Source organism: Triticum urartu, chromosome 4, assembly GCF_003073215.2.
Source record: "Triticum urartu cultivar G1812 chromosome 4, Tu2.1, whole genome shotgun sequence".
Lineage (NCBI taxonomy): Eukaryota > Viridiplantae > Streptophyta > Magnoliopsida > Poales > Poaceae > Triticum > Triticum urartu.
In genome coordinates, this window is record NC_053025.1 from 405795280 (window position 1) to 405816480 (window position 21201).

At 43.4% G+C, this 21201-nt stretch overlaps 2 protein-coding genes across 4 annotated transcripts; both read left to right on the forward strand.

The window, feature by feature from the left end:
* The first annotated feature begins 1663 nt into the window (after positions 1–1663).
* LOC125551800 (splicing factor U2af large subunit B) lies at positions 1664–7170 on the forward strand. 3 transcript variants are annotated; one of them, XM_048715157.1, is made up of 11 exons: positions 1664–1846; positions 2599–2855; positions 3090–3191; positions 3905–3981; positions 5068–5132; positions 5261–5302; positions 5360–5434; positions 5579–6199; positions 6431–6566; positions 6731–6798; positions 6883–7170. In XM_048715157.1, exons 1-11 carry the CDS (start codon positions 1793–1795, stop codon positions 7024–7026), a joined length of 1641 nt encoding a protein of 546 aa, XP_048571114.1. In that variant the 5' UTR covers positions 1664–1792; the 3' UTR covers positions 7027–7170. The 3 variants fall into 3 exon arrangements, with proteins under 3 accessions (XP_048571114.1, XP_048571115.1, XP_048571116.1); XM_048715158.1 differs by having other exon boundaries at positions 5375–5434; XM_048715159.1 differs by lacking the exons at positions 1664–1846; positions 2599–2855; positions 3090–3191; positions 3905–3981 and adding an exon at positions 4946–4981 and having other exon boundaries at positions 5375–5434.
* Positions 7171–19560: 12390 nt separating this feature from the next.
* Positions 19561–20957, forward strand: LOC125551802. Its single transcript, XM_048715160.1, has one exon. The coding sequence runs from the start codon at positions 20050–20052 to the stop codon at positions 20704–20706; it is 657 nt and encodes a 218-aa protein (XP_048571117.1). The 5' UTR covers positions 19561–20049; the 3' UTR covers positions 20707–20957.
* The last annotated feature ends 244 nt before the right edge of the window (positions 20958–21201 follow it).

Sequence of the window (21201 nt, forward strand, 5' to 3'; positions counted from 1 at the left end):
GATGAGGTGAGCGTGATGATTGGAGCGAGGACGGCTTCGCATCTTTACAAATTGCAAGGGAGCACTATTGCAGGTGGAGTCACGGAGACTGGAGTTGCGGGAGTAGCAGCGGGGTTCCACAGCGGTGGCGGGTCTAGGGCAGACTCGTCAAGTAGCTCTCAGTAAGCTACGAAGAAGACAACATAAGTCCGGAGTACATGAAAGTTTGACACATGAACAAATTCAAGGTGGTGGAGAATATTCGCCAAGGTGGAGTTTGTTGTGTTTGTGTGGAATATTTTGTACTAGTTAGGTTACGCTTGGACTTGGTGTTGTAGTGTGGGTAGGATACTTGTATCGGAGTCGGACACGTTGTACCCTTGGCCTATTATATACGAGGAGGCACCCCACGTTGTAACCCATGACGACTAGATAGCACATGCTCGCAAGGGGGTGCCGGCGGCTTGTGCTGGCACCTGGGTGGCCAATGTTGCAGTATCTCGGGGAGGAGCGCCCGTAGTCATTGCCCCGGGGAGTAGGCGAGTTCGCTGAACCTCGTTAACAAATCTCGGTGTCGTCATTGTGCTGTGATTGCTTATTACTCGGTGGATCGACCGCGTACCTCGGATTAATTCTAACAAGTAATTCCATGATAAAACATATGAAGTATAACATATTTAGCAAAACTGTAGTCAGGGCAAATATATCAGAAATTTAGAATATCTCTCCCAAGCAATATACAAACTCTTTCCTAGTTCTTGAACAAATGAATTAAGATTTCTTCGTAGCTTCGTAATCTTAGAGCCAGGGAGGAATTTAGCCATAAATCTCTCTGCACATAATTTTCAATTGGTTATGTTATCATATGACAACCGGTTATTCCATTATTTTGCCTTATTTTTCAGAGAGAACTTGAAGTCTCAATAAAACAAATTCCCGAGACACATCTTTAACTTTAAAAGTCCCACATAAAATATAAAAAAAACATAGATGTGCTTGAAAGACATGTTTCTTGACTTCATGAATTAGATCATGATTAATTGAATACTCAGTGGCATAATTGGTAGGATAGACCAAGAGATATCTTGAGTCCAAGAATAAAGCACAATACTCTCTTATAAATTTCCTTGGTTGCCGAGTAATCGACATTTCTGCAAATAAAGTATTAAGCTCAATAGTTTAACTTTTTGGTATTTTTTATTAATGAATCTTGACGCGCTTGCGGAAAGCATGAAATATAATCACGTCAAAAGTCTATTTTCAATCTGACTCCGCTTCATTTTCGCTCCGAAACAATCTGCATACAAATTATCCGCTCCATTTCAAATACAACAAAAAACCATATGGTTAAGGATTGGGAAAAGCATCACCCGATTTCATCTAATCCGTTTACAATTGGTATCTCCGTCAGATTAATATATAGGGTCTGTCTAGGACACATCTAGATGTGACATAACTATATCACATCTAACCTGATCTTCACTATGTTTGTGGTCTATTTTTTTGTCTCAGTTTTCCTTTTTTTTCCTTGTTGATGTGTATTTATGAGAGTTTAGATGTGACATTCTTAGAAAACATCTAGATTTAAATTAGTCAAACTGTAATATATATTTTCTTTATCGAAAATTAATCCGTTTACATCCGTACTTTCAGTTGAGGTGCTGCAAGATCAGACCGGACCGACAGAAGATGGGAGCGTGCACCGGCAGGTCTGCTTTAAGATTGGTGACCAGGCCAGAGACCCAAAAAACCACCCCCTGACCCTGGACGCCGGATCCCCAAACCCTCCCCCTCCAGACCCCCCCGACGCGAGATGGCCGACGACAACGGCGGCGACGACTACGTCAGCGAGGCCGTCCGCCCCGAGGTAACCACCTGATCTCCCTGCTGTCACGGGTTCCCATCTCCGCACCATACTTGCTTCGTGGGGCGGCGCGACCCTCCGTCCCGCTCGATCCATGGGTGCTTAGCAGTACTTGTACCTTTAGTTTCCAAGAGCTTACGCATCTTGTGCTCGTTTGATCTGGTGTAGCGTTAATTCAACAGCCCGGGGGAGTTTCCCAAATCCGTCGGGTTCGATCTAGATGTGGCAGTGTCGCGGGAGGAGCCGGTGGAACGAACTACCGGGCTGTCGCGTTTTGATTGATCTCGCTTTCTGTGGTAGATTAGTTCGTTTATTCGCCGTTCGGTTAGTGTTGGCGGGGGATGTCGAATTTGGCGTGTAGAAGCAAGTGTGTTTGTTTTGATTTCTGGGTTGGTCGATTTTATTTTCGGGGCATCAGTAATAGAGTTGCTTTCATGTACCATAGACTTACAATATGAGCTGGAACTGCTTGTGTGACTAGGGCGGCTCTGTTGATATACGTGTGCATCTATAGAGTTACTAAAGCATACACCTGCTGGTTGATGCAGCCGTCCAATTGTCAGCGTTAACCAAAAGCAACCTGGTCATTAAGACTTTAACCAAAATTCTGTGTGCATGGATACACTGGCACCGGGCCATTGATCTTCTGGATGTCTTGTTTATGTTCTCCCATTCAGATGCTCTACTTATAGTGCCTGTCTTTTGTCTCTATTCTCTATATGGGTACTCTCAAACTAATAGCATTCCATCTCCAGGGTGATACACATACGCGTGCAGAGGGATTGTCAAAATCCAGGGATCGAGACAGAGAAAAAGACAAGGATAAGGAGCGCCATAGGGACCGTGACAGAGATAGAGGAAGAGACAGAGATCGGGGTCGGGACAGGGATCTAGACAAGGATCGGGACAGGGACAAGGATCGGGATCGTCACCAAAGGCATCACCGTGACAAAAGGGAGCACCGAGACCGTCCTGATGATCACGATCGTCACAGAAGCCGTGATTCTGAAAGGTATATCTGTTAATGCATTTGTGTTCCATATGCACCTAATAATTTGTTTTGTTGCAATGATGGCTATTATGGTCATGTGACTTGTGTTAGAATTATTGACCTTTGAATATGATTGCCAGTGCAAATGTTAACCTAACATGTCTTATTCATGGTGATAGATTTCCAAAATGCACACTTTTTTCTTAAATGTCGTGTAAAAGATAATATCTAATGTATGTTTGTAACAACACACAGGAGAAGGGACCGCGAGAGAGATGGACATCGCAGGCATCGCTCTCGTTCACGGTCTCGTTCAAGGGGCAGGGATGATCACAGATCTCGATCTCATTCAAAAAGGTATGGACGTGATGAAGTTCATTCAGGAATCATAATTTGAATTGTGTACATACTTTACACTAGTTTTCCCCTCATGGCAAGTCAACTTGCTATTAAACATATATCATTTATTATGTTCTCTGTATGTTGTATGATTCATTATTGATTTGTGTTCTGTCCTTTTGAGCCATGTCAATGCACATTTGAGTTTTCTAGCTAAGTATTTTAATCAAGAGATTATTATTTTTCTCTGTTACATCTATATCTGCACTACCATATAGTCTGCCAGTACCTTTGAATATCCAATGGCGAAGAAGCGGCAAATCCTAGTGGCCTTGGCCGTTGGACTAACTCCGGCGGTTGCACTGGATTGTGCCACACCACGTCTATAGATCTTTATGTACTGTCAATACAGTGCAATGCTTGCACATAAATGGGTTCATGGCTACAGTGCAGACCTGTTTGCTCTATGCTTCTAGAACAATCCTGTCTGAGCATGAGCAATCAAAGGAACAAAAACATGCACTAAGTAAACTTTTTGAAATGAATTGTAAGATTATTTATATATTATAAAATTGAGTAAGAATTACATTATAGCAACTAATATACCCTTCACTGTGCATGTACACTCAGCACTCACTACTACAATTAGTTGTCTCATGCAGTTTTCAGTTCTTCCATCATTTAATTTTAATATCTCATTAGTACTACTAATACCGATTGTGTTGAAGCAGCAAGCGAGTCAGTGGATTCGACCTGGGACCAACAGCACAATCCGTACTTCCTCAGTTCCCTACCATTCCAACCCCAAGTATGCTCTCACCAACCAAGTTTTTCTTCTTCCCATTCTTCAGTTTTGTTGATTTCAGTTGGGACTTATTTTAATTACAGAACAGATGTTCTTGTCTTGAAACTAGGGTAAATGCTGTTCATTTGCATGTTTGGAATGAATAAATTCTAGCCATTGCTGGATCACCTACCCAGTCATTTATTTCCACCACATTGTACTACTGCATTATGACCAACCGGATGTGGTACTTTATTACTACAATTACCATAGCCTCTTAGCTTATCACCATTCTAATGCTGATTTTGAAACTTAGTGCTGTTGGATATCATTGAGCACCTGATGCTTCTGTATACTTTGTCTAGAGCATTTTCACTGTAGATATATTCTTGGAGATGCCATATCACCAAGCACCTTTACATGCATCTGTAACTACAATACAAACACTTGAAAGAGTTGAAGATGCTTCGTGGAATCTACCTAGAACTGCACCAATAAGGCGAGAGGGTAAAACAGATTAGTTTATTCTAGTGACAACACCATATGAGGTGCTTTGGAAGATACTGGTATTAGAGGTGGGAGAAAGTACCAGTCAACAGATGCTTTCTCTACGTAAGCACCTCTTATTAAATAGCCATCCAGTCGAGATGGCCTTATATGTGTGATAGTATCTTCTGATGCAAATAAGTTGTATGTTTCCATTTTATTATTACTTGGTAACTGAAAACTGAGCAAAACTTTCTGCTTTTGTTCTTTTGTTGTTTGTCTGTTTTGTGTATGTGTATGGTAAGAAGGCAATCTTGGGTCACTTGCCCCACTGCCGCCGATGGATGCACAGCCTACTGTAGCTTTAATGTACAAGGAGGAATCAGTGCTCCGGTTTGATATCGTCTTGTCCATCTTCAGCTAGCAAGTATTACAGATTGCTAGCTTCATGACTATTACATTTATCCTTCCACACTTGTTGTTTGTTCTTTGACATGAAATACTGCACAGCTGGATCCATTTGAGATCCAGACTGATGGTGAGAAGTAATCAGGTTTACAAGAGGAATACTCTTTTGTGCTAATTGTTTATGCTTCCTACTAGAAATTTATTGGTACATTGCAGGTCAGTTACCTGGCTCTTCTATTCCTGGAATGTTCCCGAACATGCTCCCTTTTGCTGTTGGACAGGTGATTATTCTTGATGGTTTAAGGTCTTGCTGTCGAATGAACCTTTTGCCTCAGTTACGTTTTTGTTATTTTCATTCTATAAATGCACTCATTTCTGGTTTGTAATCAAATCTATTTGTTTAAAACAGTTCAATCCCCTCGTCATGCAGCCACAAGCCATGACTCAACAGGTATGCCTTTTTGTTTTGTTTATAATTTACTGTGGGTGTTGATAAACAATTTGCCAGCATATTTTTCCTCAGGCTACTCGGCATGCTCGGCGTGTTTATGTTGGTGGCCTTCCCCCATCTGCTAATGAACAGGTCTATATATATACTTGAATCACTTATTTTACTGCCCATTGCCCAAACCCCCATAAATCCACAGTAAAAAACAAGCATGCATGCGTGCATGCTGATTGCATACAATTGTGCAATTCTTGGTTACATTGGTTTCCTTTTGTGCAGTCTGTTGCAATATACTTTAATCAAGTCATGGCTGCTATTGGAGGAAACACTGCTGGTCCAGGTGATGCTGTTCTTAATGTGTACATAAACCATGACAAGAAATTCGCTTTTGTGGAGATGAGGTCTGTGGAGGAAGCAAGCAATGCAATGGCACTGGATGGCATTTTATTTGAAGGTGCACCAGTGAAGGTTAGAAGACCAACAGACTATAACCCTTCTCTGGCAGCTGCCCTGGGCCCAAGCCAGCCAAGCTCCAATTTGAATCTTGCTGCGGTTGGCCTAACACCAGGTTCAGCCGGAGGGTTAGAAGGCCCGGACCGTATTTTTGTGGGTGGTCTCCCCTATTACTTCACAGAGGCTCAAGTTCGGGAGCTGCTTGAATCATTTGGGCCTCTTCGAGGATTTGATCTTGTGAAAGATAGGGAAACTGGTAACTCAAAGGGCTATGCGTTCTGTGTCTACCAGGACCTCAATGTCACTGACATAGCCTGCGCTGCTCTAAATGGTATCAAGATGGGAGACAAAACTCTTACGGTCAGACGAGCAAACCAGGGCTCAGCCCAACCTAGACCAGAGCAGGAAAATATCCTGTTGCAGGCACAGCAGCAGGTGCAGTTACAGGTATAGCCCAATTATTTAATTGTTTTCCTGTGGCCAACTAATTATCCTCTTGTACTAAATTACTCCCTCCGTCCCAAAATTCTTGTCTTAGATTTGTTTCAATACGGATGTATTAAGTACTTAATACATCCGTATTGAGACAAATCTAAGACAAGAATTTTGGGACGGAGGGAGTACATAGTATGTCTGCAATTGTTCTTGGATTCTGACTCAAAATTGGTTTTTGTATAGAAACTTGTGTATCAAGTTGGAGCGCTCCCTACAAAGGTTGTATGCCTGACCCAGGTAGTTACTGCTGATGAATTAAAGGATGATGAAGAATATGAGGACATTATGGAGGACATGAGGTTGGAAGCTGGGAAATATGGTAAGTTCCGTCAACTTCTCACCTGCTCTCGAGGTTTCTTTTTGTTATGCGTATGTTTTCAGTAGCCTGCCATGTCGGGCTCCCTGTCATTCTGCCTTGATCTATACTTCTGCTTTTCTGTTAGCTGCTTTCCTAATACTTTGTTTGACGCATGCATCCGTCAGGTAACTTGGTGAAAGTTGTCATCCCGCGCCCTCATCCGAGTGGAGAGCCAGTTTCTGGAGTTGGCAAGGTGGGCACTGTTTAGTGAGGTTCAAATTCCGCAGAATAATTCTGTTGGAGAAAAGCTTTCTGATGCATGAGCATCCCATTGCAGGTGTTCTTAGAGTATGCAGATGTTGATGGTTCCACCAAAGCAAAGACGGCGATGCATGGAAGGAAATTCGGTGGAAACCCAGTTGTTGCGGTCTTCTACCCCGAGAACAAGTTTGCTGATGAGGACTATGACGCGGCAGCATAAATTATCTCTCTTTTCCAATGACAATAGTGCTTTGTGTAGTTTGTTCGATTTACAGCAACGTTTTCCCTTCTAGTCGAGCTTTCTTGTAGCCCTGGATTTATGCAGAACCGCCAGTTATTAATATTGGAAGATAGATTGCCTAAAGATGATCTATTGGTCTTGTCCCTTAATCTTGACTGGCGTTAGAGGTGCCAGGGTATGCCATTCTCTTCGTTTAGCGCCCTTGAAAGATTATTAGCAAGTAACTTTACCTTTAGCTTTACCCTGCAAATGGCTCAAAAGAGTCATCTTGAACAACTTGGCATGGTAAATAAGATCCTGTTATTACATTACTACGGAAGAGCAGGACCTCTCACAGTCACTATCATATAGTATCATTACGTGCCCATGATATTACCTCCCCAGTTCATAGTATCATATCATTTGTAGAATCCCGATAAGTTGTGGTTGTTATCTACTAGGAGTACTTCTTTCGTCTGAAAATACTTGTTATCAAAATGGATAAAAAAAGATGTATCTAGAACTAAAATACGTCTAGATACATCTTCTTTTATTCCTAAATACATCCCTTAGTTCTAGATACATCCTTTTTTATTCATTTTGATAACAAGTATTTTTGGACGAAGGGAGTATCTCCATCTAGATTCACTCATTTCATTCACAGTTAATTTTGGACGGAGAGAGTATTTCTTATATCAGTTTATTTTTGTTCAACATGCTATGATGTTGTATTATATTACTTTCTCCGTTCGGAATTACTTGTCTTAGAAATAGATGTATCTAGACTTATATTAATTCTAGATACATCCATTTTTATTCATTTCCACGACAAGTAATTTCGGACGGAGGGAGTATATCATACTAGAATCTTATTTCACATCCTTAAAATCCAACATCTTTTTACTTAGATGGCTTATGATGCTTGCATTGTAAGAGGTCTAATTGTGAAGTCGATCACTATGTGTGCATGCACACCGAACAATGAGAAAATCTGGGACCATCTATATCATCCAAAAGGTTTTGGATCTAAACTTTGTCTGATCCAATTGGACTGGCTTAACATTGAACGTAAAGATTGGCTAGTCAAACATCCACTGGGCGCTGCTCGCCTAGCTCGGAGCCGGGGGCACCATGACGGTGCGACGTCACGGCTTGCAGGCGCCGGCGGTGAAAGATCTCGTGGAAGAGCTCAGTTGGCAGCGATGTGCACGTCGTCTCGATCTTCTTAATGTAAACCTCATTTGTTCGTGTCCGCGGCCTCCTTAAATCCATACAAAAACATGCAACATAATGTAAACCTCATTTGTTCATGTCCGCAGCCCCCTTAAATCCACATCTGTGTTGACACCTAATTTTGGTAAGATACAGATTGCAATGAAAATGGTCTTGAATGAACGGGTTTTCAGCATGAAAATATTCACGTCGCCGAGTGGAACCACTTTGATGTTTCGGTTATATTCATTCGACTTTATCTTACGGACCGAAACTATACTCCGAGTGGCATAATTCAATGTTCCGAGTGGTTTTTGGCCAATCACGTCTTCAAGATGATCTCAGATGAAGGAGCACTCTTAAGGAATTGTCTTCGTCTCGTCGAGGCAATCAATTTTATTATATAAATCATCTCAATCCGAGTTCATATGCAAAAGTTAGAGGCAATACACTGCAGACCGAACCTCAACGGAAATATGGCGTGAGGTGCCAGACACTTGTCTGATAGGTTGCGCGAGTAATGCGGTCATCAAGACGGCCTTGAATAGAAAAACCTTCAACACGAAAAAGTTTTGTCTCGTCTAGCCGATCGTTTTTCATATAAAATTTGTCTCAATCCGAGGTCGTATGCAACCTGGAGAGGCAAATCAAGATCAGACTGTGTTTTCAGTCGGGAAATCTGAGTGAAAAGTTTACCATCCGAGTGAAAACCTACCGCTCGAGTAAAAGGTCGAGTGAAAAACTTATCGATCAAGTAAAAGATTGGCTTCCGAGTGAAAATATAGTAATCCGAGTGAAATTATCATCCGAGTGAAAAGATTACCATCGGAATGAAAACTTGACGTTCGAGTAAGATATTGCCTTCTGAGCGAAATATAGTCATCCGAGTGGAAGATTGTCTTCCGAGTGAAATTATAGTCATCCGAGTGAAAGATTGTTTTCCAAGTGAAAGACTCTAACATCCGAGTGAAAAGGTCCAGTCGGACGAAAAACTCTAATATCTGAGTGGATGAGCTCGGATCCAAGTGAAAATGAAGATGTGCCCGAAAGGTAATCCAGATGACCTCGGATGGAAAAGTGATCAACACGGAAGTTGTGCGCATCATCAAAACGGTGAACTTTGGTTTTGGAGTCATTATCATATGAGATAGTATACGGCCTGTAAGTTCACTACGAGACTCGGACAATCCAGTCCGTTACATGACCGAGTCCGACTGGATATTAAAGATGGCTTCGTAGAATATTCAAGATGGTCTTATTTGGAAAAGTGTTCAACATAAGAATTGTTCATCTCATCGAGGCGCACAAGTTTCATATTTGGGCCGTCTTGATCGGAGGTCATATGCAAGCTCGGCGGCCCGCGCAAGGAGGAAGACAGAAGTTGGGCCAGATTCAGACTGAATCCGAGTTGGAATAGAAACTCTAGGACATGAATTGATGTAATTTTTTGTAAGGAAAGCCTAGATGAATCCTTTGCTTGTACGGGAAGTCCAGCCGCCTCTTATATATGTTGGGGGTGATGGCCGATTCAATAACACCAATCGAACCAATCAATCTATTACACTTTTGTGTTCATCTATCTTTATCCCCTACCCTTGTATCTTTCTTTTTAGTTATTCGTTCGTTTTTCGCGTTGGAGGACAGCGATCCACGAGGCTCTAGGGGCGAGCGAATCGACTTAGGGCAGCCCATAGCTGCCGCACTCCCTGACGGGGTCCCTCCCGGGCGTGTGGGGTTTCGGGTCTTCAAAAGCGCCCGCTGACTGTCTTGCGTATCGCGCTGTCGGTCGGGTCTCCTTCGACGTGAGCTGCGGTGCATCACCCCCGGCGTCGAGGGTACACATGACGTGTTCGTGTGTCAACACACTTTTTGGTGACTCCACTGGGGACAAAGCTTTGAATAGTCTCTATCCTGTTCTTGCTACGAGGAGGGCGTCATCAAGCGGCTGCAATCTACAACGGTAACATGTATCATCAATCTCCTTACGTAGATGCAAATAGCCATTGTGTTGATGTTGCTAGATCTTTTAATGGACAAGTCATGTCGGCTAGCCCTAACGAGCAAAGGCCGACTAGTTATTCCATTGGAGAAACTTGGAATTTACAGAATCACGACATCCAACTTATGAATATGAACTTTCGTGCATCGGCAACATCTTTCAATATGCCGGTGAACAACACGGTTTGTTCGAGTGATCAATATATGACACCTCATGTACAGGAGGGCGTCTCGCAGTTTTATCCATCGGCAGCCGACTTGCAATATGCGGGTTCATCCCCAAACATGCCAATGGATGGGGGAATCGGCCATGCTTCCATTAGCTATTTGGCCGGTTATCCTCAAACATCATATACTACACCTCGTGATATTAATTGTTCAGTGGCATATGAAACTAAAAATATTCATGACTCGGATCACCTTGGCCGAGTGAATGGAGATTCTGCAGGAGCATATGTGCCTAATATTGTAGGAGATGAGGTGGCTCTGGCTGCATTAAAAAGTTTAGCCCAAAATAAGAAGATTAGTGCTATTTGCCTTGAGCAGCACGAAAAGGGATTGGTTCCTGATTATGAGGCAATAAGAGCTAGGGTTTTGAAAGAAGACGAAGTGTTGCCGATTGATCAAATTGGCGTGAGAAAATATTCAAAAACAGTGCACATGTCTTCACCTATCATTGCAGCATGTTATACACCCCCTATACAATCGCAAAATTTCGGCAACATCAATTCATTGCCCAAAAATCGTAAAAGTATTGGGGGGCAAGCGAATCCAAGTAGGGATGAGTCTAAAGAAAAATATCTGGCCCAAGTGGACAAGATCAAGCCAAAGCTCACAGGGAATAGAGTCAACGAATTTACTACACCTACCCTTGAGGAATTACCAGCAGCATATCGACACGCCTACGAAGCACTCAAGAAGAAGCGTGGAGATGGATATTTGCAAGAATACGTCAAGTGCCTTCCTCCATGTAGCAACCATTTTGGCCCTTCTACACTTTTGAGGCAAGATAAAAAAGAAGCTTTGCAAGCAAACCAGCAAAAAAGGGTTCACTCGGCTAATACGATGGATTCGGTTGAAACCGGATTGAGCACCGGGATGTTTAAGGCCCAGTGCGTTGCATCATGCCAGCCGAGTGCATCATTCCAGACGAGTGCATCACCGGCTAAAGCCGAGTGCATCAAGCCAATATTACCGCGTGTACCAAAATAGAAGATGCAAGCTTGGCTGAGCAAAGGAACGACAAACGCAACAAATTGGCTGTGCTCGATTTTTCTGGATGTAAGGGAGCTTACATGCTACCCTATGAGTTTCGTGCTAAAGATATTGATGAGCATCAAGAACACAGTAATATGGCTGAACACAGTTCAGTTAACGATGAATATCAAGACCAAGAAAATGTGGCCGAGCAAAGTCCAACTGACAAAGAGCGTCCGAGTGAAATCCACTCGGGCAATCCGACTGAAATATACTCAGGCAATTCGAGTGAAATATACTCGGGCAATCCGAGTGATGAGGCACCAGATCCAGAAAAAGAGGAAGAGGAGTTGAAGAATTATTCAGAAGTGGAGCAATGTATTGTTCCAGTGGTGCAACCATCTTCTCCTTCCAACGTCTTCACAAAGGTACACCTAGCAGATAGTTTACTCAATTTTCGATTCGGTCAAAATCATATTGTTGATGCACCTGTTAGTAAGATTCTAATTAATTTTGAAAGACCAATTGAAATGAGTAATTTATTTGTTAGGAATGATTTTGTCACTAATCATGATAGTCAACACATGGTATCATTCATAGAGGCTAATAGTGACAACTTATCAACACCAAAGTTGTTCTTGTCATGCCAACTGAACTTTGTATTCATATGGACAACTTTGTTTGTTTCATGCCTGGCTAACATTTGGTCTCGGACGAGACGTATATTCTGTAATTATTTTGGTTGTAGAAACGTAAAGCCAGGTCCAAAGTCCTTCGAAGCCGATTCAAAAGCATCAGGAAAAGAGGATGAAAATCAATGCATAGCCGAGTCGGATGACGCTAAGCCAGCACTGCTCGGTTGTTTTGTTTCAGAGCTAGTATCACAATATCAGTTAATGGACGAGCAGTGTACCTTCAGTCCGGGCATAGTTGATCACATCGTTGGTGCATCGTCGACTAATCCTATTATAATTGATCATGATGTCGAGCCATCAGGACAAGAACAAATTCAATGTTTGTTTGAAGAGAATATCAAAGACAACAACGTGATTCATCAAGCCGCACAATCGAGACGATTGAAGTTTGTTGAGGCACGATCATATGAACAATCGGATCAGATTGGTTTTGATGGCAATCAAATGTTGACTCGGCTATCTCAAGCCGAATCACCTAAAGGTCAACAGGTACACACCAATGATGACGGGGTTAAGTCTTCGAGCAAGGATATGGTTAAAAAGTTCATCAACAACAATCTTGAAGATGGGAATTCCATCAAAGCTACAATGGCGACATCTAGCACTGGGGGGCAACAAGAAAATTCAAAGACCGATGCACGCACAGTTAAAGAAAGCAAAGGCAATGATAAGCACAAAGGTAAAAGGCCGAAAGTCACTTTCGCACAGTTATTAGAAAAATATCAGAAGATAAGTGAGGCAAAGAGTGCTTATCGGCCGAGTGAAACAATAGCATCGAAGTCACCCCTAAGACATAAATTTGAGGACTGGGATTGGCGAAGGAAGAAGTTGAGCAAACAGACTCCATATCCTCCTTTTGGGCCACCAATGCCGATGTCATGGATACCTCCCCATGCTGTCTATTATTCAGATCAATCATGGAACAAGTACAAATCAAGGGCACACAGTCCATCATATTCTAAACCACATCACCAAAATTATGCAGCTCCGAGAGGATCATCATTTGTTCAACAACCACATGTGAAAGACCGACTCAACCAAAAAGAATCGGTCTGGGGGTCAGCAAAGAATATGGACGTGGTCAAGCAAGTGTACCGAGTAAAAAAGGATGGCCGCAAGTGTGTTGTTTCAGATCCGACTCCGGACGACAAAAAGCCAGCCGGGTCGACGTTGGCTACTAATGGAAAGGAAGTGAAGCGGGTAACTTTCAAGGACCCAATCATCGAGTCTGGACATGCCAAGCCGGAAGTGCCAAAGGTCAGGAAAGAGTTTCTAGTGCACAAAACAAAATCACAGCCGGGATGCTCACTTGGCTTATCACATTGGCAAGAAAGAAAGCAGAAGCGGCTCAAGGCCAAAGAGTTGGAGAAGAGGAATATGGCATGGGTCCCCAAGGGAAGCCGTCAAGGCGAGAATGATGTGCCAACTCCTGTTGTGAAGCCAGCAGGAGTAAGGGAGGACAAGCGTGAAGCCGGTAGGCGAAAACAACGATTTTCATGTCACTATACGAGACTCCAAACGGCGCATCATCCATGTTCTGCAACCGTCACATCAGAGTTTGTGCCCAACAATATATCCCCAGCTGAAATATCTGATTTATTTCGGCTATTCACACTTTGGTGGACGGATTTTCAAGCTCCTTTGAGATGAGAATGCATGGTCTATATTTTCATATCGCCCTGAGAGTTCATTGTACTGGCAAAATAGGGCATCTAATTAATGGTGTTCCTCATGTTTATCTTGTACTCCTATAGCCGATGCTTGGTGTTTGCCAATACCAGCGAGGCCGACTTAATTATTTATTCGGCCACTGATCAAGGGTTTAGTGCATAAAAGCTCTGACTCATGATGATAGTTATCTGCAGGATCCATGTTAGGAGATAGACGATGTTCGGCGGGGGCTTGATGGTGTACTTTGGTCAACAATGAGTTGAGTCACCGAACAGTTGTCAGTATTCCTTTGAGGTGCATGGTTATAATTGCTCGGCAAGACGGCTTGACGATGTATCATCCAGCAATTCTAATATCTCCAAGGAGTACCTGGACAAAGTAAGGTTAGAATTGACATGAGAAATTTGTGTGGAGGCCTTTGTGACATCCAATGGTTGTTCTCAGACGACTATCATCCGAAGAAATTCTACTCAAGCAGCAACAAGCCCGAGCATATGGCCGATAGCAATTATCGTCCTCAGCATACACAACTGATGGAGTGTTGACATCGTGCTTAAACAATACCCGAGGCAAAGTATTTTCTAGCACGCAAGCTCTGCCAGAAAACAGGGGGGCATGTGTTGACACCTGATTTTGGCAAGATACAGATTGCAATGAAGATGGTCTTGAGTGAACGGGTTTTCAGTATGAAAATATTCACGTCGCCGAGTGGAACCACTTTGATGTTTCGGTTATATTCATTCGACTTTATCTTACGGACCGAAACTATACTCCGAGTGGCATAATTCAATGTTCCGAGTGGTTTTTGGCCAATCACGTCTTCAAGATGACCTCGGATGAAGGAGCACTCTTAAGGAATTGTCTTCGCCTCGTCGAGTCAATCGATTTTGATATATAAATCATCTCAATCCGAGTTCATATGCAAAAGTTAGAGGCAATACACTGCAGACCGAACCTCAACGGAAATATGGCGCGAGGTGCCAGACACTTGTCTGATAGGTTGCGCGAGTAATTCGGCCATCAAGACGGCCTTGAATAGAAAAACCTTCAACACGCACAAGTTTTATCTCGTCGAGCCGATCGTTTTTCATATAAAATTTGTCTCAATCCGAGGTCGTATGCAACCTGGAGAGACAAATCAAGATCAGACTGTGTTTTCAGTCGGGAAATCCGAGTGAAAAGTTTACCATCCGAGTGAAAACCTACCGCTCGAGTAAAAGGTCGAGTGAAAAACTTATCGATCGAGTAAAAGATTGGCTTCCGAGTGAAAATATAGTAATCCAAGTGAAATTATCATCCGAGTGAAGTTATTCCGAGTGAAAAGATTACCATCGGAATGAAAACTTGACGTTCGAGTAAGATATTGCCTTCCAAGCGAAATATAGTCATCCGAGTGAAAGATTGTCTTCCGAGTGAAATTATAGTCCTCCGAGTGAAAGATTGTCTTCCGAGTGAAAGACTCTAACATCCGAGTGAAAAGGTCCAGTCGGACGAAAAACTCTAATACCCGAGTGGATGGGCTCGGATCCGAGTGAAACTAAAGATGTGCCCGAAAGGTAATCCAGATGACCTCGGATGGAAAAGTGATCAACACGGAAGTTGTGCGCATCGTTAAAACGGTGAACTTTGGTTTTGGAGTCATTATCATATGAGATAGTATACGGCCTGTAAGTTCATTACGAGACTCGGACAATCCAGTCCGTTACATGACCGAGTCCGACTGGATATTAAAGATGGCTTCATAGAATATTCAAGATGGTCTTATTTGGAAAAGTGTTAAACATAAGGATTGTTCGTCTCGTCGAGGCGCACAATTTTCATATTTGGGCCGTCTTGATCAGAGGTCATATGCAAGCTCGGCGTCCCGCGCAAGGAGGAAGACAGAAGTTGGGCCAGATTCAGACTGAACCCGAGTTGGAATAGAACTAGGACTCTAGGACGTGAATTGATGTAATTTTTTGTAAGGAAAGCCTAGATGAATCCTTTGCTTGTACGGGAAGTCCAGCCGCCTCTTATATATGTTGGGGGTGATGGCCGATTCAACAACACCAATCGAACCAATCAATCTATTACACTTTTGTGTTCATCTATCTTTATCACCTACCCTTGTATCTTTCTTTCTCGTTATTCGTTCATTCTTCGCGTTGGAGGGCAGCGATCCACGAGGCTCTAGGGGCGAGCGAATCGACCTAGGGCAGCCCATAGCCGCTGCACTCTCTGACGGGGTCCCTCCCGGGCGTGTGGGGTTTTGGGTCTTCAAAAGCGCCTGTTGACTGTCTTGCGTATCACGCTGTCGGTCGGGTCTTCTTCAACGTGAGCTGCGGTGCATCACCCCCGGCGTCGAGGGTACACGTGACGTGTTCGTGTGTCAACAATCTGCATCCCCCTTAAATCTATACACAAAAGCGTACAACGTAGATTTTAACACATGCACTTCCATTGCCACTGCTGGATATGATCCGGAGTGGTGGAGAAGGCGCCCGGCTAGTGGATCCGCAGCAGGTCAGCTCCGACAGGGAGCTCGGCTATCCTCCCAGATGGTTGGTTTTTGTCCGGCAGGGCATTTATGGGGAAATAAGGATCCGTTGGAGATGCTCTTAGCGAAAATACTACACGCACGGATCTTTACGGGGCTACAACGGACTCCTTCCATCTTACTGTTAATCTCCTCCCCCCTCCCCCCCAATTTTCATGGGGGGTGGGGCCCGCTTCACCTCTTCTTCCCAATCACACCTTTCCACATCAGCTCACCCTGTAAACGTCCGTGAAATCTCTCCGTGCGTGTAGCAAAGCTCTGCTCTTAGCTAGTTTTAACTTCCGCAACCATAAGTTAAGTTGTTAAGGTAAAATGCAGTTTCAATGCCTATTCTATCCAAATATCTCCAACTTTGCTCATCCTCTCCTAGGTATGATCATTCCATGTGGTGCAAGTAACTGAAATAATTACAGGAGACATACATACATACATACTGCGCCTTGTTATATGAAGCCCGCCATTATCTTTTACCAATCACCAGTGAAACCCTGGCAGGAAACAAGAACAATACTGTAGAGCAGTACTACTGCACTACCTACTTGTGCAGTTACATAATGAGAGCCGGAGCCCGGCTAGCGGGCGCCATGAAGGCAAATATTTCATTTCCTTAGGGACCATGCATGGAGGCAAATAAGTAAGCACATGCATGCCGCCACCTTTTTTCTTTTCTTTTCATATGCATCTCTCCTAAACACAGATCTGTGTGCATGGGCACCATCCAACAGAAAAATTGCCGGCTGCTGGAACATCGTGGCTGCTCATGTAACTGTCTGCGCCCATAACCTCGAGATTAATGGGCCAACGTAGGGCCTTAAACACCGTATTGCTCAGGGAAGAAACAAGGCAAATGCAGGACCATGGCGACAATAATGTCCTGCCTACTAGTTCTGGACTGGGGGCACCGATTCTACCAATGCTAATAATACTTCTAGAAACCATGTACTACGTATTACTATATCTGAAAAAAGAAGTACTCATGGGCCTTAAACCATATACCTCACGATATCTCCAACAAAATTTGGCTGTCAGCATCACATGATGTAGTTGCTGGGAGGGTGATTCTTCCATTATCTAAAGAGAGAATCTCAAGGTATCTTCATACTATAAATGACCAATGGACATAAAGATTCCAGAGCTAAAAAGAGACGGCCAGTCATTTGGAGTGACAAACAGTTACATTGTACTACTAGGTTATCTAACATAGTGGTGGTGTACTAGCAAAAGATAATGCCCTCAGACTAGTCACAATGGGAGTAAATTAACTAATAACATCACACATTTCAATACAAAATTGCTTATGTGGCAGCTAATTAATGAGGAGAGAGGGGTTTGTGGTAACTTAGCTAATTACTGTAACATCACACATTTCAATGCATAATGAGTCTATAGCCTAATAAATGAACTCTTTCATGATATCACTTATATGTTACTACCCACTATGAAAATAATAATATAGACTAGTAACATCGGCAAGTTACTACTCTATGTTACTCCCAACTATGAGCAGTCTCAAGCTCCACCGTGAGACCAAGTCAACTCGGGACTGCTCAAGATTGTCTCTCTGCCGCAATGTTAGGTTAGGAAACTAAATGCCCCCTGTCCTCAGACTCATCAGATTACCCATGAACTCATTGAAGGTCACGCCTCCGTCTTACTACATGCATGTTACAACATTGAATGTCCTCCATGTGCTGAGTAAGGCGAATCTGTCAGTGTCAGGTGTTGGGTAGTGGAGGGTGGCAGCTCACAGTTAGAGCAGCAAGGAGGTCCCAAGTGCCAGGATAAAACTGTAGGACGGGGATCAGGTGACTGCCTTCACGCTGTAACATGCGGGCACACATCCAACGGCCATCAACAATCAAAGTGAAAAAAAGCTCCAGATCTAGCACACGCACACACGGAGACGCCCACACTTGTAGTTTTCATGTACATCCAACAGCAGCTATGCATTTCTCTAAAAAAACAGCAGCTATGCATTAAGAGCAACTCCAACACAGCGAGGCAATCCGTCTGTGTGTCCGCGCGGAAAAGATGGATAGACCAATGCAAAACACAGTGTCAGGTGTTCGGACAAATTTTCGTCCCAAATTTGACTCAGATTTGGGTTGGAGACGGACACAAAGCAAACGTTCCTGCGTTTTCTTTGTCCACCTCCGTCAGCTGATGTCCCGCCTGGCCCAGCTGCCATCCACCCATCCATCTTTTTATTTATTTTTTCTTTCTCACCACGCGGCACACCTCACCAGTAGCAGCCACGGTATCGCCCCGGCCACGTCGCCGGTGCAGCGACTCCCCCCGCAGCTACTTGCTAGCCAGCTACTACTCCGAGACGCCACCGATGTAGCAGCTCCCCGTCGGGTGGGATCGGATGCCTCGGCCACGCCGCTGGGGAAGGAGCAGCATTAGTTGTGCACGCCGGCACAAAGCGGAAATGTATTTGGTGCACCGAGGCAATTTGTCATTTTTTATCTCGAGCAATGTTTCAAATTTTGATTAATTTTTTTATGGAAACATACATTGATATTGTGTCAATGCATCAATTTTTTTACAATTTTTTTAAACATTTTAGAATGTGGAACGGGGGACCGGTGCGCTGGTAGCATCAATTGCCCCGGTGCACCAGATACATTCCCGGTACAAAGCAGCCGGGGGCTGCTCTCGTGTGGTGTTCCCGACACCGGCGCCAGGACGAGGTGCGGCATTCCCGACATGGGCGCCAGGAGTTGCAGAGCAACACACGACTAGAGTAGCATGGCAGCGTACGCCCGGAATAGCGACACACGCCTGGTGATGGCCACTAGATATAGGTTTTATTATGATTTTTTTTATTTTAATCAATGTAATAAAGGGACTTTGGGTGGCAATGTATATATATTTTTAATTCAAAAAATGTCCACAATCTGAAATGCATCCCGGCGCGTTGGGTGTACCGATAGACGGACGGACAAAGCCAAACTTTGATGTCTTCGTTTGGATCGGTCGGTTAGAGTTACCCTTACTCATACACCAGATCAGATGTACAAAATGTCTAAAATACTGCTTAGTGGCCGGACTTTGGTTCTTGATCTGGTTATAGAATTTCAAAAAAAAAAATTGTTCAGTTTTAATTTTTTTAATGTTCATGCATAATCAGTCCAGTTGTTTCTATCAGATATATTTTTTGTGAACGGTCCTACTAAAATCTGCTCTTAATTACTAGTACTTCTAAAAATCTACTTGCTACAAGTGTGGGCGTCTCCATGTGTGCGTGTGCTAGATCTGGAGCTTTTTTCACATTGATTGCTAATGGCCGTTGAATGTGTAATGGACGCTGGATGTGTGTCCGCATGTTACAGCGTGACTGCCTGAAGGCAAGTCACCTGATCCCTGTCCAAAACGGTATTGGATATTACTCAGATCAAGCTTGGGAATTTGATCAAGACTATTGTCCTTAGCAATAGGAAGACTAAATGCTAGCACTGGATAAGACTATTGTTCCCAAATTAAACTACAAGGAAAATGGAAACTAACGCATGATAACCGTTGGATCAACTTAATACTACAAACATCCATTCTGAGTGTCATGTTTCTGTATGATACAAGAATAGATGATATTTTGCATCCTTGCAATAGTTCACCGCCAGAAGAGGACCCCTACTAGCCTCCTTTTCGAAAAGAAGAAGAAGAAGAGGACCCCTGCGGCTTTCATGAGCATGGTACACTGCAATGCATTGAATGATAGTGGCAAGAAGGAAAAATTCATGCAAGATAAGGCACAATTGCACAAGACATGTCCTACATAAAGGTGGCCATTTCCACTACGAAGCACAAAACCATACACATCTAAGCCTCAAAAAGATACATCATTCACCCTCGAGTCAGACAATGGTTCTTGTTGATGACGAGCTCAAGGCCAAGGCCGAGGTGTACTACGACGATGAGATTTGCAAGCAGTGCACCAGGCTCCTGCTCAAGGAAGCAGGCCTCCCCAACGGCCTGCTTCCCCTGAAGGACATCGTGGAGTGCGGCTATGTCGAGGAGACTGGGTATGTGTGGCTCAAACAAAAGAAGAGGATAGACCACGTCTTCCAGAGCCTGGGAAGGGTGGTGTCTTATGGCACTGAGATCACTGCCTTCGCAGAGAAGGGCAGGATCAGGAAGGTCAAAGGGATAAAGACCAGGGAGCTCATGGTGTGGCTCCCTGTGGAGGAGATCTCCCTCGACGAACCAGCGACCGGTAAGCTTATCTGCAAGAGCATTGCCGGCTTTTCTAAGATCTTCCCTGCATCAGCTTTCCACATCCCAGAGAAGGAGAATGAGAAGGCCAACTGCGCCGGACCAAAACCAGTGGTCCTCATGGAGAGGGCAGCACGGGTTGTTAAGAACAACTGATCGATCCTACAATCCTGCTCCTGTGTACGTACTAAAAATAATCGTCGAACTGGTGCTTTACTATTTGCTTACTTATGTACTTCAAAAAAAAGGTGATAGCCCAAAGTTCTGCCTATATACAGCAGTGTATGGCTGTCCTGGTATTTATAAACCTCCAAGCCAACCGCCCAAACTCCTTTTATATCTACCTCATATATAGCTGTATGTTACTCATATGTACTACTACCATATAATGGATGGATTTTATATGATATGCTTTCCCATTTTGGTCAAGATAATATACTGCTATGAGATCCTTTGATTTCCCTTTCACCATCAAAGAAACTGAGGGCATATACAATGGTTGATAAGATAGTCTTATCTTAAGTTTTGCATGTAATTTAAAGATGACAAAGAAAAATGTCTACAATGGGTCATCTCTTAGTCTTATCTTCAATAACTAGCAATTCCTAAAAATATGGTGAGACATATTGTGCTAAGAGATCATCTCTTGTC